This window comes from Ixodes scapularis, unplaced genomic scaffold, assembly GCF_016920785.2.
Source record: "Ixodes scapularis isolate PalLabHiFi unplaced genomic scaffold, ASM1692078v2 PGA_scaffold3__209_contigs__length_174095766, whole genome shotgun sequence".
NCBI lineage: Eukaryota > Metazoa > Arthropoda > Arachnida > Ixodida > Ixodidae > Ixodes > Ixodes scapularis.
In genome coordinates this window covers 92,681,389-92,695,853 of record NW_024609868.1, presented here as the reverse complement: position 1 = coordinate 92,695,853, position 14,465 = coordinate 92,681,389, and the positions used below count along the sequence as shown (strand labels likewise).

General features: G+C 42.7%; 1 protein-coding gene across 2 annotated transcripts in view; it reads left to right on the top strand.

Annotated features, from left to right (window-relative positions):
- Positions 1–14,465, top strand: part of LOC8026816 (putative helicase MOV-10) — a 94,083-nt gene that overhangs the window by 27,552 nt on the left and 52,066 nt on the right. For both annotated transcript variants that reach the window (XM_042292551.1, XM_042292552.1), the window contains 4 exons: positions 5,481–5,643; positions 8,409–8,560; positions 9,547–9,723; positions 13,228–13,375. In XM_042292551.1, coding sequence (XP_042148485.1) covers positions 5,481–5,643; positions 8,409–8,560; positions 9,547–9,723; positions 13,228–13,375 — 640 coding nt within the window. The remainder of the gene's footprint in view (positions 1–5,480; positions 5,644–8,408; positions 8,561–9,546; positions 9,724–13,227; positions 13,376–14,465) is intronic.

The following is a 14,465-nucleotide window of genomic DNA, read 5'->3' as shown; positions in this document are numbered from 1 at the left end:
CATCATTAATTTTCTAGTTTTCATTTCGTGCACTTTCATATCAATCAATTTTTGAAATAAGAGAATTTATTTTGATAAAAGTCTAGGAGGATGAGATAAAAGGTGACCAGAGGCCCCATCTACCCCCTCAATTTTTGCCCTCTCAAAGGTACAAAAATAATATGAAAGTAGACTAAACTTGAGACCAGTAAGTGCCCTGTTCTATGGATGAGCCAAGTTCCTCTGAAAACCCACTGAGACAAAATAACGGCGCAGGCGCGAGAATTTTATCAAGATGCAGACGGCAGCTCTACCACCGGCTATCATCGTCTCGTTTGGTTGTTCTGCTTCGACCGCGAGCTTGCTGCCTTTGTTATGCTTCGGCGTAACATGCACCTTGAGCATGTGTGCACGCACATCCAAAGCACGGCGGAAGGCATGGAGCGCGTGCTGGAGTACACACCCAGCTGTTCTCATCCTGTCGGTTACAACAGCTGGTGTCTGCTTTCGCACTGTTGTGAAAGCAGACGACAGTGGTGTCGTCTGTTCAGTGGCATCGTTTGCTAAGGTATGCAATAATGCACGTCTCTGCCCCAGGGACAGGGATGCAAAAAGGTGATATAACAAAACAACAGAAAAATATCCTCAGCTAAAAGAAAACATTTTTTTTGCTTGTTTTTTGTTTGAATTTTAGACGACTACAACCGTTCAGTATGTATCTTCAGACCAAACGCCTCCGTTTTTCTGGTTTTTGTTTTCAAGCTGAATATTTTTGCAATTTGTTCAAAGCTTTCCATAAACCAAAATTTAAAAAAGAAAGTATATTTTTTTGTAAAAAATACTTTCTCCAAAACAAAATCGAGCACCATTTGATATTTGCTTTGAAAATTGAATACCATGTTATCCGAGAGCAAATCGGATGAAAAGAAGGAGTAAGCTAACTTCCAATATGCAATCAAAAAAAGCTGAAAAGAAAAATGTAAATTTAAGATTTCTTGGCAAACTTGTTATCGTGGCAAGGGGCAATGAAGCAAAGATATATAACTGCTTCCGAATCATTAATGTTTGCTTATTTAACGCCATAGTATAACTAGTCACATTCGAGCCGAGGTCATCATAGATCGGAACACTATATGACTACTAGGAGGAAGCCATCATTTGGTAAAATATATAGCAAATCGAGCCAAAAATAGGGTTGGAATAGCCTTTGGGGGTGGGCCATCTCTCGGGATGTTACGGTATTTTCAAAACGGGCAAAAGACAAATTAAAAAAAAAAACCTTACTTTTAAAATATTTTTTCCAACTTGCTCGTTTGTTGCGCATGTTCTAGACTATAGTCTGATACAACAAAACAAAGACGCAAGGGGGAGAGGGGCACATGAGAAGTCATTGTGGAAAGGAGGTTGCTCCTCTCAACTTCAGCGTTTTCTAGTTTCTGCCAGTTTCCCCTCGCACTGTCTTTTTTACGTTTTATCTGGCTATATCTAAAACAGCTCAGTATATACTTTTCGACCAACAACCTTAATTTTTTTTTTTTTGAAAACTGAGTATTTGCCTTTATGTTCAATATTGTCCATTTTATTTAGGAAACAGTAACAAATTTGTTATCAAAATGTTTCTAATATATTTCGTTTTCCTTAGTACTAACACACCAAGGTTTTAAGTCTTCATATGGATGTATGTTATTGGAAAAGAAATGTGAATCTCTGCTTTTTTGACATTTTCAACAGATCTGCACCCTTAAAAACACTTGGAAATGCATACCAAACATGGATAATTTAGAATAATATATTGACCTACTAAAAATGGTGTTTATCTTGCAGTCTTGTTTCAAACCTTTTTAAAAAGAAAATTGTGGGTTTTACTTGTTTTTTTCCACAAATCTTAAAATGTTGTAAAAAAATGAAACAAAATAGTTGTTGAAAAAATATCTTTGAGAAGGTGCTTTTACATCACCAATGAGACATACAATTTTGAAATCTACAGGTGGGCTAGTTGGATATGCATTTTAGAATTAAATAGCGTGAAGGTCAAGTACACACTGACGAAACAAGCACTACTTTTATAGTGCTACAAACAATCTTGTAGAGCTATTTTCATAGTGCTACATACAATTTTCTTAACCGAATCCGTGAGGGTCGAATTTAGGCCTGGACTGTTTGGCGTGGAATGATCCACCTGTAGAAAGCACCACATCTAGCAAAGAAACCGCTCGGGGTTCCTCCCCTCGCATAAATTAACTGTGCATTGAAGAATGCCGAGTCTTCATTGAACAGTAGTCCCAGTAGTAATGGCGTGATGCAAATTAAAAGTTCAAAGGTTTAATGTTTTTGGATTTGAGAATGGAAAGAAAATAGTTACTTTTTCGATAGTTATATCCAAATGGGCTACTCCCAGACGCTATGACCCCTGGTTTGAAGAGGCCAACTTACCTTTGCTGTCAATAAAGAGTAGTGGCAGTTTTTTTGTGTTTTTTTTATATAAAAAAAAAAAAAAGAAACAAAACAAAGTTGTTAATCTTTTTTTTTTTTTTTTTTTTTGAGCAGTAATAGAAGCGTTGCTTCATATGTGCCCGATTTCATCATGGGTGCTATGTGACGTGCCAAAATACCATTTTTGTGAGGAACCACGTCACAGATGAGCTCAAGCGAAGCAAAAGAAGTCAGAAAAAGGTCCTTATATAGGAGTGTGTGCTGTACCACATGTGCCACAGTTGTAACCTAAAATAAAAATGCTTTTCTTTGGCTTAGTCAAATCTAGCTAGTGTTTGTGCTCAGGACATTTTGTAAGGATTGACGCCACAGTGCTTGCATCAATCTTAGCACCAGAGCACGTGTGTCGAGCTTGATAGATTTGCACCGGAACACTCTGGTAAAGCTTCAGTACTTTGCAGCAGCTGATGCCGGAGAGCCTTTGTGTTATCTCGATGGGCTCGTGAATTATGCTCACTAGTAATGTGGTTTGACTAATGACTAAAGAAAGCTGAAAAAAAAAAAAATTAGATATATGTATTCTAAAACTTGGTTCCCGTGCATCAGTCAGTCAACGGTGCTGCTAATGCTGGGGAGTAGTGTTCAGTATTTGTTTCAAAACACACATGCATTGCTGGTGGTTATCTTGCAACATTCATATAAACGTGGCAAATGTATTTTCATCAATCAATATTTTAAGGAATACGCTGGTTTCTGCTGCAATTTTACAGGAGTTTCTTCACCTGAACTGAACTGTTGCACACGATTCACACGAAGAGGCTTTTTATATTTCTATGAGGAACCATTTTTTTTATCAACTCCTTTTGTAAATTGAACACATTTTGACTCGTGGCTTTTCTCAAAGAGGGTGGTGTCCTTTTTTTATAATTATTTTTATGTATCCTTATTTAAAAAAAAAAATAAGGCATAAGTAGTAGCTTTGAAATGAAGAAATGAACCTTTAGTCATCATCAAAGATTAATTTTTAATAAGCTTTATTAGTTCATCTTTAAAGGGGCACGGAAACAAAATTTTAGCGCCGATCTTTCTGCATAAATACGGGCTAGGGACAGGCACCACCTCGGAAATATCAATATCGCGCTGTAAAACACTGGAGAACTAATTTTAAAACTAATTAAATGATTTCAAATTCACATCTGGTGGATGGTGGGAAAGTTCTCGTGACATCACTTGTGGCATACGAGCAGCGCCGTTCTACGGCAATACGGCGTGCCTGCAGAATTAGCCTAGGCCTGAACGCATTCGCAAAGCCTTGGCGGAGAAAGCCAAAGCGTAGTTGGCCACAGTGAGCTCGTTCTCGTTGCGGCACGACACAACCCGAGCATGTTTCTGGCACGGCCGCCGGCCGGTATTAGTTGCTGCGAGTCACAAGCCGACGTTAAAAAAGATATGTTTGAACTACCAGAGTGTCAGCAAGAGCCATGCAAATACCTGTTCACACTCGGAGCGGACACGCGCGTTTGATCAAAATGCTGGATTCGCTCTGCGAGACCGCGTTTCAGTACGCGTTTCTGGACCGATCTTTTACGATTGCAACTCAATACTGACATGACACTCCGCAAAGAAAGGTTGGACCGACATCGCGTAGCTCCCACGAACTGCTATAGCTCGACAGTGACGTAGCGTCGTGTCGGAATAAAAATGGCATACTAATAACAAAGCGTACATACCGTCTTGCGAAGGTAATCCGTATGGCGTTTATTTGAGCTCTATGTCACACAAAACGAGGAGATAGAATTAATGAGTCCCTTTTCGGCGACAGCGTTCGTCACCGCTGTCTCGGAAAACAAGGAGATCGAGACGACAAGGGGAAAAGATTGACCCCTGAAATTTAGTTCAGGGATCGAACTATTCATCTGGGAAGGGTCCACAAGGGTCGCGCGGGCATATTCCATTCAACAGGCCAGCTGGTCATGGGCAGACGGTCTTGGCCAAGGACCGCTAGAACAACGGTGCGCCGAGTCAGTGTTGCTGCTAGGCCTACTATATTCTGCCGAGCTCGCTTGGTCGGTAGAATCGTGGCCGCTGTAGATCTTCTCGGGTGTTTGTGGATCCTGCATTCTTGATTGTCATGGTCTGTTTCACATACTCCTTCCTTTTTTCTTGCTGGTTGAAGTTGGGACGCCACGTAGAAAAGTAATTGTCCGTTGGACGTTGCTACCAAGTAACTGAGCAACGCTGTCGGCCATGTTGATTTGATCGTAAAAAGTGTGCAAGACAGCTTCGGAGCTGTCGTAGGATTTTGTCGTAACCTGCGCAGAAGTTACGACAATTTAGTTTCGAGAATAAAAGTTTTCTTTCAAATTTGTCGTACGCATTTTTTTCGTCGTGAGTTTGCTTTGAGAATCCAGCTTCAGAGCTGGTTCTGTCAGTGGTGCGTGGTTGCCGACTTGCCGTGATGCAGCGTGCGTGCAGCCCTTGCACATCTCAAACGGCCACGTTGTCACAGGTCGTTAATCGTCGACGTGCCACCAAGTGGCAACGCTTGTAACCACAACATCCACGCCGTAGCCTTTCCCGACTGGCACAAGTGACGTCACGAATACGCCCAATATCCCAAGACGCATCGCGCTCTCCGATGGCTGATTTTTGAGCGCGCGCCCAATCGGGCCCCTCGGGGTGAAAAATATAGCCATCCGTTCAAAATACAAACGCGCGATTATGATTTACGGATATCATTGATCATATTGAACCTATTTCGGACCATAATAGGTGTATTTCGAGTTTCGCTTCAGTATCCCTTTAAGTACCGTGCTAACATATTTCTTTGCACCTGCTCCAAAAGCAGCACGGGCTGCTCCAGACCAACATTTTAACTGCTACAAGACCTGCTACATCAGGTTATATGCAGTTTACATCACTGATTGAGCTTAAACCTAAATATTTGAATATTTCCAATGTGGTTATCCTGTCTCTAGACGTTTTGGCATTACGTGGTAAGTAAATCACTTGTGTCAGGTTTTGGACGTTGTGAAAAATTTGTAGCAAATTTCTGCTCTCCCTCGCAGGGAGCGCTTGAAGAGTCCACTGTCCCCAGACACCTACCTCGAGGTGTTTTCAACGCTACTCTTTCTTGAGGAGATCAAGATTGACGCGAATTTTCGGAAACCTGGCAATGCCAGCTTGCATCTCAGGCCACTCCCAAACTATGGAGGATGGTTTGTTTTGGAGGTAAGTTACCTGGTGAATATCTTGAGAAGCAGTTTTGACCTTTAGATTTCTTTTTTTTTTTTTTATGTGATTCTGAGAAGGTAGTCTTGATATACCGTACGGGTTGTTTTTCTAAGCGTTAGTGAATTAACGAATTAACCAAAATGACTGGTAGCTGCACTAATGTGGTGAGTTATACTGCCAGAGGGACATAGCAGGGGCTCGCAGTCATAAGTCAAATAAAAAATTTTTATGAACTTTTTAATTAAAAAATAAGCATTGTTATATTTAGTAACTTTCTGAGTGTCATAAAAAAATACTAAAGTAATAAATTTAAAAAGGAGTGCCTGGGGAAGTGTGGTGGTGCACTAACGTTACCACTTGCATTTATACGTGCAAGGCTGGCATAGCATTGCTGTTGTAAGTTAAAAAGAATAGCAATTTTCTGCTTTATTGGCAAAATTTTAAAATATTTTCATTTAAGTATCAGTGTGTGAAAAGCCTGAAATTATTACGACTGATAGCAGCGTGCAAAAAACACAAGGACAAAGGGAGGAATTCACGAGACGAGTGCTGAACTTCAACTGAACAATATGAAAAAGATAGAGGGCAGGTACGAGTGCCGGTTGTCTTTCCGACGCCTAGTAAGTTGTTGCAACTTCGCCCCAGAGTGGCTGACAGAGGGAGCAAAGGTAACAGATGTTCTGTAAAACATAGAAATAAAAATGCTGATTGTGCGACAGGAGTGGTGTACCGAATCCCTTAGAGCTGCAGTTGGGTATACATAGTAGTGGTGCAAAACCACCGATAAATTGACTATCGATACTATCCATAGTTTTTCCGAAACTATCTACTATAGTGCTACAGAACTATCGATAGTACTACCGATAGTTTTTCGGTAGTCGGCTATCGATATTACTATCGATAGTTTTTTTGGTATTCGACTATTGATAGTACTATTGACAGTTTTTCGATAGTCGACTATTGATAGTACTATCGACAGCTTTTATTACTATCGATAGTCCAATTTCTTGAGACTATCGATACTATTCATAGTACTATCGATAGTTTTGCACCACTATAAGTGCTTGGGCTAGTTGGTGTCCCATTTGAAAAAATAAAGTGAGAAAAAGAGAAGAGGGATTGACGCAAACTACTAGTTTCGCAAAACTATTGATAGTCAACCGTCGACAGTAAACTGGAAAAAATACAAAGGAGGGTGGTAAGGTTTATCTACAACTCCTATAGCTGGTCTGTGTCTCCCAGCCAGCTCCTGCAAAATGCCAACCTCGAGAGTCTTGAAAATAGACGACGGAGAGATCGATTAAAATTCTTCTATCTAATCATTAATGACCAGCTAAAGATTAACAAAAACAAGTATATCTAATTTTTTCAGCCACGATTAACAAGACGATCACATCAACTGTCAATAAGGGAATTTTCCGCTAAAAACAAGGTATTTTATTATTCATTTTTTCCACGCACTGTTAGAGAATGGAATTCCCTGCCAGCCGACGTTGTGAATAGTTCAACCTTGTCTTCATTCCTCTCCCAAATCGGTTAGAAAAGTAAATAGTTGTTGTATGTGTGAGTTGCATCTTGATTGTATATTATGCATTCTATACTCGCGAGTGTTTTCCGATGGGATTGGATCAGCGAGTCACTTTGCTTGTCTGTGTCGCGTTGCAGCAAGGCGCTGCCGAGATTTTGAACTGTGTATAACGGCACTTTTTTCTTTTTTTCAAACATGTACAGTTTCACTCCTGCTATCGCCTCCACGAGGTGAGCAGTATTAATAAATAAATAAATAGGTTTAAGATAGTCGACTATCGTTAGGTTTCTCATAACAGTTTAACAATAATTTTCTGATAGTCTACTATCGATAGTACTATCAGTAGTTCGGTAGTAGACTATCCATAGTACTATGGATAGTTTTTCGATAGTCGAGTATCGATAGTACTATCGATAGTTTTTCAATAGTCGACTATCCATAGTACTATCAATAGCCTTTTAACTATCGATAGTCAGATTTCTGGCGACTGTCGATAGTACTATCGATAGTTTTGCACCACTAATACATAGGCTAAACAGGTCAATGCGTCAACGACCGTGCGCGTGAACATGCCCTGTCACTGCGCTCAACAACGGGAGGACATCTGCTTTTACACTGTGCCACTTGCATGTTTCAGCCAAATTTTGAATATATTACAATTGTGGGGAAAGGGGGTGACAACTGCAAGAGAACTGCTGGAAGCGTACTTGATAGGAAAGGAGGGAGATAATTGTGGTTGCCAGACTCCAGTGTATTTACATAAAAAATAAATAGCCTATCTTGAGCGTTGATTTAATAACTGTGTGGTCGTTTACTTGGGTGTGTTCTTTTCATTAAACGTTCAGTTGAAGGTCAGCGCTCGTCTTGTGAAATCCTCCCTTTTTCCTTGTGTTTTTTGCGCGCTGCTACCAGTTGTAATCATGAACCAACTCTCCTGCATCGTCACACTGAAATTATGGTCAACATTCTATTAAGTTTTTTGAAGTCTGAGCTTAACCGGAAACTTTGCGTCGCCTTGATGACACCACTGCACATGTGATTCTGAAGACTAAAAATTAAAAGGTGCCACAAACTTAATTCATTTCTTCTTTATTTTCATACAGAATTTAGCACACTCGGGCAAGAGTGTTTTTTTGTTCCTCATTCTAGGAGTGACGGAGACCAACTCCCAGAATTATTCAACCAAACTCCGGAAACCGTTGCACTGCCCTTGTAATTCAATGTCATTTATTAGGTTCCAGATTCGTTGGTTGGAAACTCTTCTATTCTGGAGGGAAGCAACGTCAAGGTCGATCTCTACTCTGGCCAAAAGAAGCTGGGTCCTAAATTTGCGGGCAAAATCACGGAGATCAAGACCGGAATGATCTTTCTCAAATTTTCTGAAAGGTGAAGGAACCTCTTGGGCTACACTGCAACATCGCTGCGCTGCGCGTTACCTTCTCGCCAGAACTGGAGACTGAACGAAAACACGCTGGGATTTCATTTCCCATGTATTTTGTCAATAAAGGCAACGTGGGCGTTAATTTGTTTTCATGCCGCTACTAGAAGCTCGTTGCATGGCACGCAAACGGCGTCTCGGTAAGGATCACGGCCCAAGCCTTGGGGGGGGGGGGGAAAGGGAAGGGAAGGGAAGGGAAGGGGGAGCTTGGGCTCAGCTCTGTTCCCCCCACCCCACCAGCCTTGATGCCCCCCCATAGTCTATGCCTATGGATGTGAGTCCTCGGCGGGTTTCCGTGAGCCCTATGCACCGTGAAACGCGAATCTGCTGCGTCGGCCACTTGCAATATCCTTTCCCGTGACACAGGAGTTTGTAGCGAATTCGTGCGTGTTTATCGTATCGTGAAACGCGAATTTGCCGTGTCCGCGATCTGCGGTATCAGTTCGTGCATCACGTGGTTTGTAGCAAGTGCCCCAGCGCTTATCATTATTTTGAAAAAGTTCGGCATCCCCAAAGATAACCCACCCCATGTTTTTCACCATTTATCTCTTCAATTTTGGTGGGCCTCTTAACTGGATTTTGCGGTATATTTTCATGCGTTATTTCGTATACAAACTCAAGGGTGGATTTAATTGCCTAATAAAAGTTTATAACTATCAACAGTTTATGTGAGCTTCCTTTAAGTGCACTGTGGTAGACTCTAGCTTCATTCAGAATGTCAGTGAACTTCCTACTGGTTTATTGGCTTTTTTTCTTGCCTTAACATGGATAATAATTTTGTGCAAATATTTTCAACTCATGGAATTGTCCAACCAGCTTTTATAAGATAGTAGTACTTTTACGAATGTGCGTTGTGTATTAGGTTATCATCCAGTGTGATGACCAGTATAGAAATTGTTTTCTAGATGTAATTTTTCATTGACTCCTTATACAGGTTTCAAGAGACATACAAGGAAGGCATGAAGGTAGATCTGCGTTTTGTGTTGAATCGGTTGCCACTTCGCCTCATGCATCGTGCCATCAGAATGTGCAACGAGCGAAAGCTCTGGAACTTCGTGCTACCAGATTGCGATGACCCTTCACGGCCTGCTGTGAATATTAGTGAACTCAGGTGAATGGTGATCTTTTTGCTTTACTATTTAGGGTTTCTTTGTTGCTGAAAGTGATATTCATATTCAATGTTGATTTGCACCAGTCCTGTCACTGCATCCTAAAACGAAGCAGGAACCTAGCCCAGTGGTTTTAGAATATTTGTTGCTAGAATGCTTTTTTGATGGCTAATTCCTAGTTAGTTCAGTTGGTAGGGGTGCTCTGCTGGTCTTTGGAAAGGTCTTCGGATCGATGCCTGGACCAGGTGGATTATGTCAGCTGCGCACCTGTTGCCTAGAGAGCACGAACTACGTTCAATCTTCTGTGGAACTAGAGTTTTGTCCACAAGAACCACAATTGTTCAGGCCACGGTAGATATACTTCAGTCGCAATGGCTTTAACGGTGACCTGAAATGAAAGTCTTTCACAGTATCTTTTGCTTGATGACAATCTAAAAAGCAGACTACAAATGCTCCAATGTTGTTGCCAAGTTGTCGGAGGACGCATAGACAAAAAAAATTGTGCGCCCAGATTAACCGACGTGACTGTTCAGGGCTGTTTATACTCTAACATCGACTAACGCAACGCGCTTTGGCGCAGACCGATGTTTGTCGGTCACTATGTTGCGCCGAGAAGTGCCTGAATTATGGTATTTACAGTCCAGCGCAGACCTATGCGGTCCAGCGTGCCCCGACGAACTACCCCACTTTGTGCATGTGCGTCTCCATGGCAACCGCATAGTCTCTACGGGTTATCTATGGGCGGTAGCTTGCGCCACCTAGCCTAGATGCAGTTGGTCAGTGTGGTTCGTCCTCGTGTTGTCATGCTTCAAAACAACCATCCAGGGTAGCGGTTAGCAGTTCAAGAACAAGCGAATGATAGTGATAATGAGTGCGAACCAGCATTTATTTTCTCCTAAATGTCGCACAAATGTGACATTTAGGAAAAAACAGCCCAATATTGCGTTCGTTGAACCTAGCTGCTTCGCAGGTTCGCTGGAGTCATGCCAAACGACTCTGGCGATTCTGCCAGAATGCTTCAATGAAATCAATATTACACAGAGACCTCTTTCTGACAGATAGACGGTGTGTTATCATCATAGAAGACTTTCACGCTGACTTAAGAAACGGACACTGAAGAGAGCGGACGATGCCTAAATTGTGCAATGTATACGTTCGAAATTGTAACGCTTCTACAAACAATACATGATTTAGTCTAATTGTCGTTGCATACCGCTTTTATCGTTTACAAGCCGAGACAGCCCAGCTGAAAATTTCTGGCCGGCTAAATAGTTTAGAGGTTTTACTGTATCCGCCATTCCCGTTCATTCGACGACGCTTTTTCGATCGGGAACGACTGCAGGTGAGTGGGACTAGCACATGGTTGTAAATAGCACCCCATTAGGTTGACCGTATGGCGCACCGTGCATTCACAAGGGCGTCCATCAAACCATTCTGCCAATCCTTGGCTGCCAGGCAGCTGCGCAGCCGCCTCGCCTCAGACACGATCACATGGTCGTGTCGCCGCGGGGTCGATCGGGATCTCGAATTCGGCTCCCGACGCGCCGCTTTCTCTCCTAGCCACTGGAGGGCGCTGCAGGCGCCCCCGTGGCGGGTGAGGAGAAACCTCCTCGCCCATCGATGGATATATACTCGATGGGGCAGGGGGCGAGAGGCCTCTAAGAACTTAGGACGAGACCAAGACGCAGGCACTGGCAGGCAAGTGGGTGGCGACCGGATCTAGGATATCGCGGGACGCGAGGCCTAATGGCCTTCTTTGTGTTTAGCGTTGGGCTTAACGTGCGTTTGTAAATATTTGTGTAATGTCGCGTGTATTTGTAGTTTAGATTAAGTGTTTTGTAGAGTTGTGTTTTATTGTACGAATAAACGGGGAGCAGAATCCCGCTCCTGTGAAAGAACCAGGCTGGACTCGGTTTGTTGACGGGCCACGTGGGAAATGGCGAATCGGCGGCGGTACGCGATTTCCTACAACCTTAATTCTAATTAACCGTACCTCTGGCGCGTCATCGAGCTTCTAGCTTTTGCTGGCACCCAAACACCATGGCCCACCACCACCGTCTCGTTAGATCGATAGGCCTATCGAGAATCGAGGGTAGCACATCCTTGGAGCGGTCCACGTCCGCGCGCACACTCTCCCAGTCAAGCGCACAAACGTTAATTTACGTACACCAACATGGGAACACGACAACCACACGCAACACACCGCAAGGACGACGGATTCAGATCTCAGAAATGAGAACCTTGCACACACCGACTGGCCGCAACGATCCCGACATTTCGACAAACAAATTCCCGAGTGAGGCACTCGTGCGAGGTTTTCTGGGATAGCCTTCGTCAGCGCTGTCGTCGTCCAACGTTGAACGTAGAGCGTGTCCAAGTCCGTTGTAAGCTACACTGTTGCGCGTCAAGCTGCTCTTCGCTGCGCCGCATTCAACTTGGCGGATTATAGACACCCCCTTCGCAGACAGCGTCGGTGAGCGTGAACGAGCGCGTGTGCTCATTGACGTTACGATGGGCTATAAATGGCTCAGCTTGACACTGCGTGAAAGTGTGTGGACTTTAGTAGCAACCTCGACAGCGAAAATGGTTCCGGTTTTTTACGAGCAGACTTATATTGTCAAAAACAACTTCCAAGCACTAGGTGACAATATGTATTGGGTTGCCAAAGGCATGGTAGCGCTTTTTTGGACGAGGACAAAAGAAAGAAAGACAAGACAGACACAGCGCTCGTGTCTGTCTTGTCTTTCTTTCTTTTGTCCTCGTCCAAAAAAGCGCTACCATGCCTTTGGCAACCCAAGACCAATACCAACTAGCCCAACATACAGCTTTGACAATATGTAGTTTTCTGAATGAACTTAAACTGAAGTTCACTCGATGAGGTAGGACTGGCTCGGCCGAGAGGTCAATAATATGGTCAAACAGATAACTATTGCATCATCATCAAGAACCATCTGCGTGCACCAACTTGAATGTGGTGAATTTGAAAGAAGTGCATAAAACCATTTGCCAGTTGGGGTTTATTTTGTTTACATTATGTTATATTATATAATGAGTGTATCGTATATCTACAATTAATGAGATTAAGGTATTTGTTTCACCTTACAATGAACCTCTGAAGGTGCAATACGAGCCATAGAAGCCATTTCAATGCTATGTGAGCGTCTTGTGACCCTTGAGAGGGGTGCTTTGATGAGCGGCGTGCATTAGTCGCGTAATGCGTGCACGGTGCTTGAATAACTCATAGTTTCTGCAGTGGTCCATCGTAAGGAGAAAAGAAGCACGGAAAAAAAAAATATTTGAGTATTACAAAATGGCATATGCCGAGAGGGGCTTGAACTTGGCATTCGAGCACACAACTGTTATGGTTAGAGTGCTTGTAATGACTTTCGTGTCTGATTTTTCAGATTCTTTTCCTCGCTTTACGTAAGCATGAGTAACTAGAAGGTATGTCTGTGAGAAAGTCTCTTGCACCCAGTCTAATTGCCTTTGCGGTTCTGTGCCCCCAGCTTCTTCAACCGCAGTATTGCGACCAATGCGGAGCAGTGCAGCGCAGTCGAGAACATTGTCTTGGGTTTGCACCGACCATACCCGTTCCTCCTCTTTGGACCACCTGGAACTGGGAAGACCGTCACCCTGGTGGAAGCTTTGATCCAGGTACGATCTTCCCTTTTTGTTTACAAAATGTGATCTTCAGTATTGTCAGTGATGTTCACTATCACACAAATCATTATTAACATTATCCATCGTTAACAAATTCTTTCAGGTCTCGTCATAATAAACAAACTTAAAAAAAAAAATCCATGTATAGTTTGCATTTATGGACAGTCCAGAACACGTAAAATTCCAGCTTTGAAATGTGTAATTCGAAAAATATTAAAAGCCAAATTGTGTCTTGAATGTTGGCTCTGCCACATTTGACCAATTCTTTCTCATTATTTTATATATAATTGTAGGGCTTGCTGCTTGCTGGTGGGCTTCCAGTACCTTGTGGGTCAGTTTGTCTTTGTGCCTCCCTACGATGCTTGTTTCCCCAAATTACGGACTGCACGTGCACTCATTACACTGTGTTTCGGGGAAACAAGCATCCTAGGGAGGCACCAAGACAAACTGACCCACGAGGTACTGGAAGCCTACCACATCCTATCTGCAGATAAGGAATGCATCAGTGTTGAATGTGTTGCATTATCAAACAAGGAAATACGCTTTTTAACACACAATGAACCATGGTTCCCGCGAAACATGAGGCAAGATGAAAACGCGACAGTAGACTACGGATGAGGTGCTCGTCTTCATCTTTGACAATGAAGAGCCCGCACGAGCCAAGATTGATGCAAAACACCCTGCATGATGGCAACGTGACGGGTACTATTTATTTTTCATCTTTCTTCTTTCTTCATCTTTATTGGGGTGATGAATTTTTACAATGTTCTTCCTCCTCTTTATCTAAGTAAATATAGTTGTGAGTAGCGCTCTTTTCTGTGTCTCCTCTTTATGTGTACTCTAATGCCGTTTAGATGTTTAAATACCAACTAGCCCAATTATCAGCACTTTTACATCACACACACAAATGGAGACACTTACACAGTGCTATGCAAGTGCCTCCTTCATTTGTGTGTGTGTCGATTTGAGTGACTGTTTTGCGGTTGTGCTGTTCCCGCTGTACATCAGGGGACATCTAGTCATTCTATCCAAAAGCCATTCGAGTACCCTCAGTATTTCCATTTAACTCCCATTTGTTTCAGGC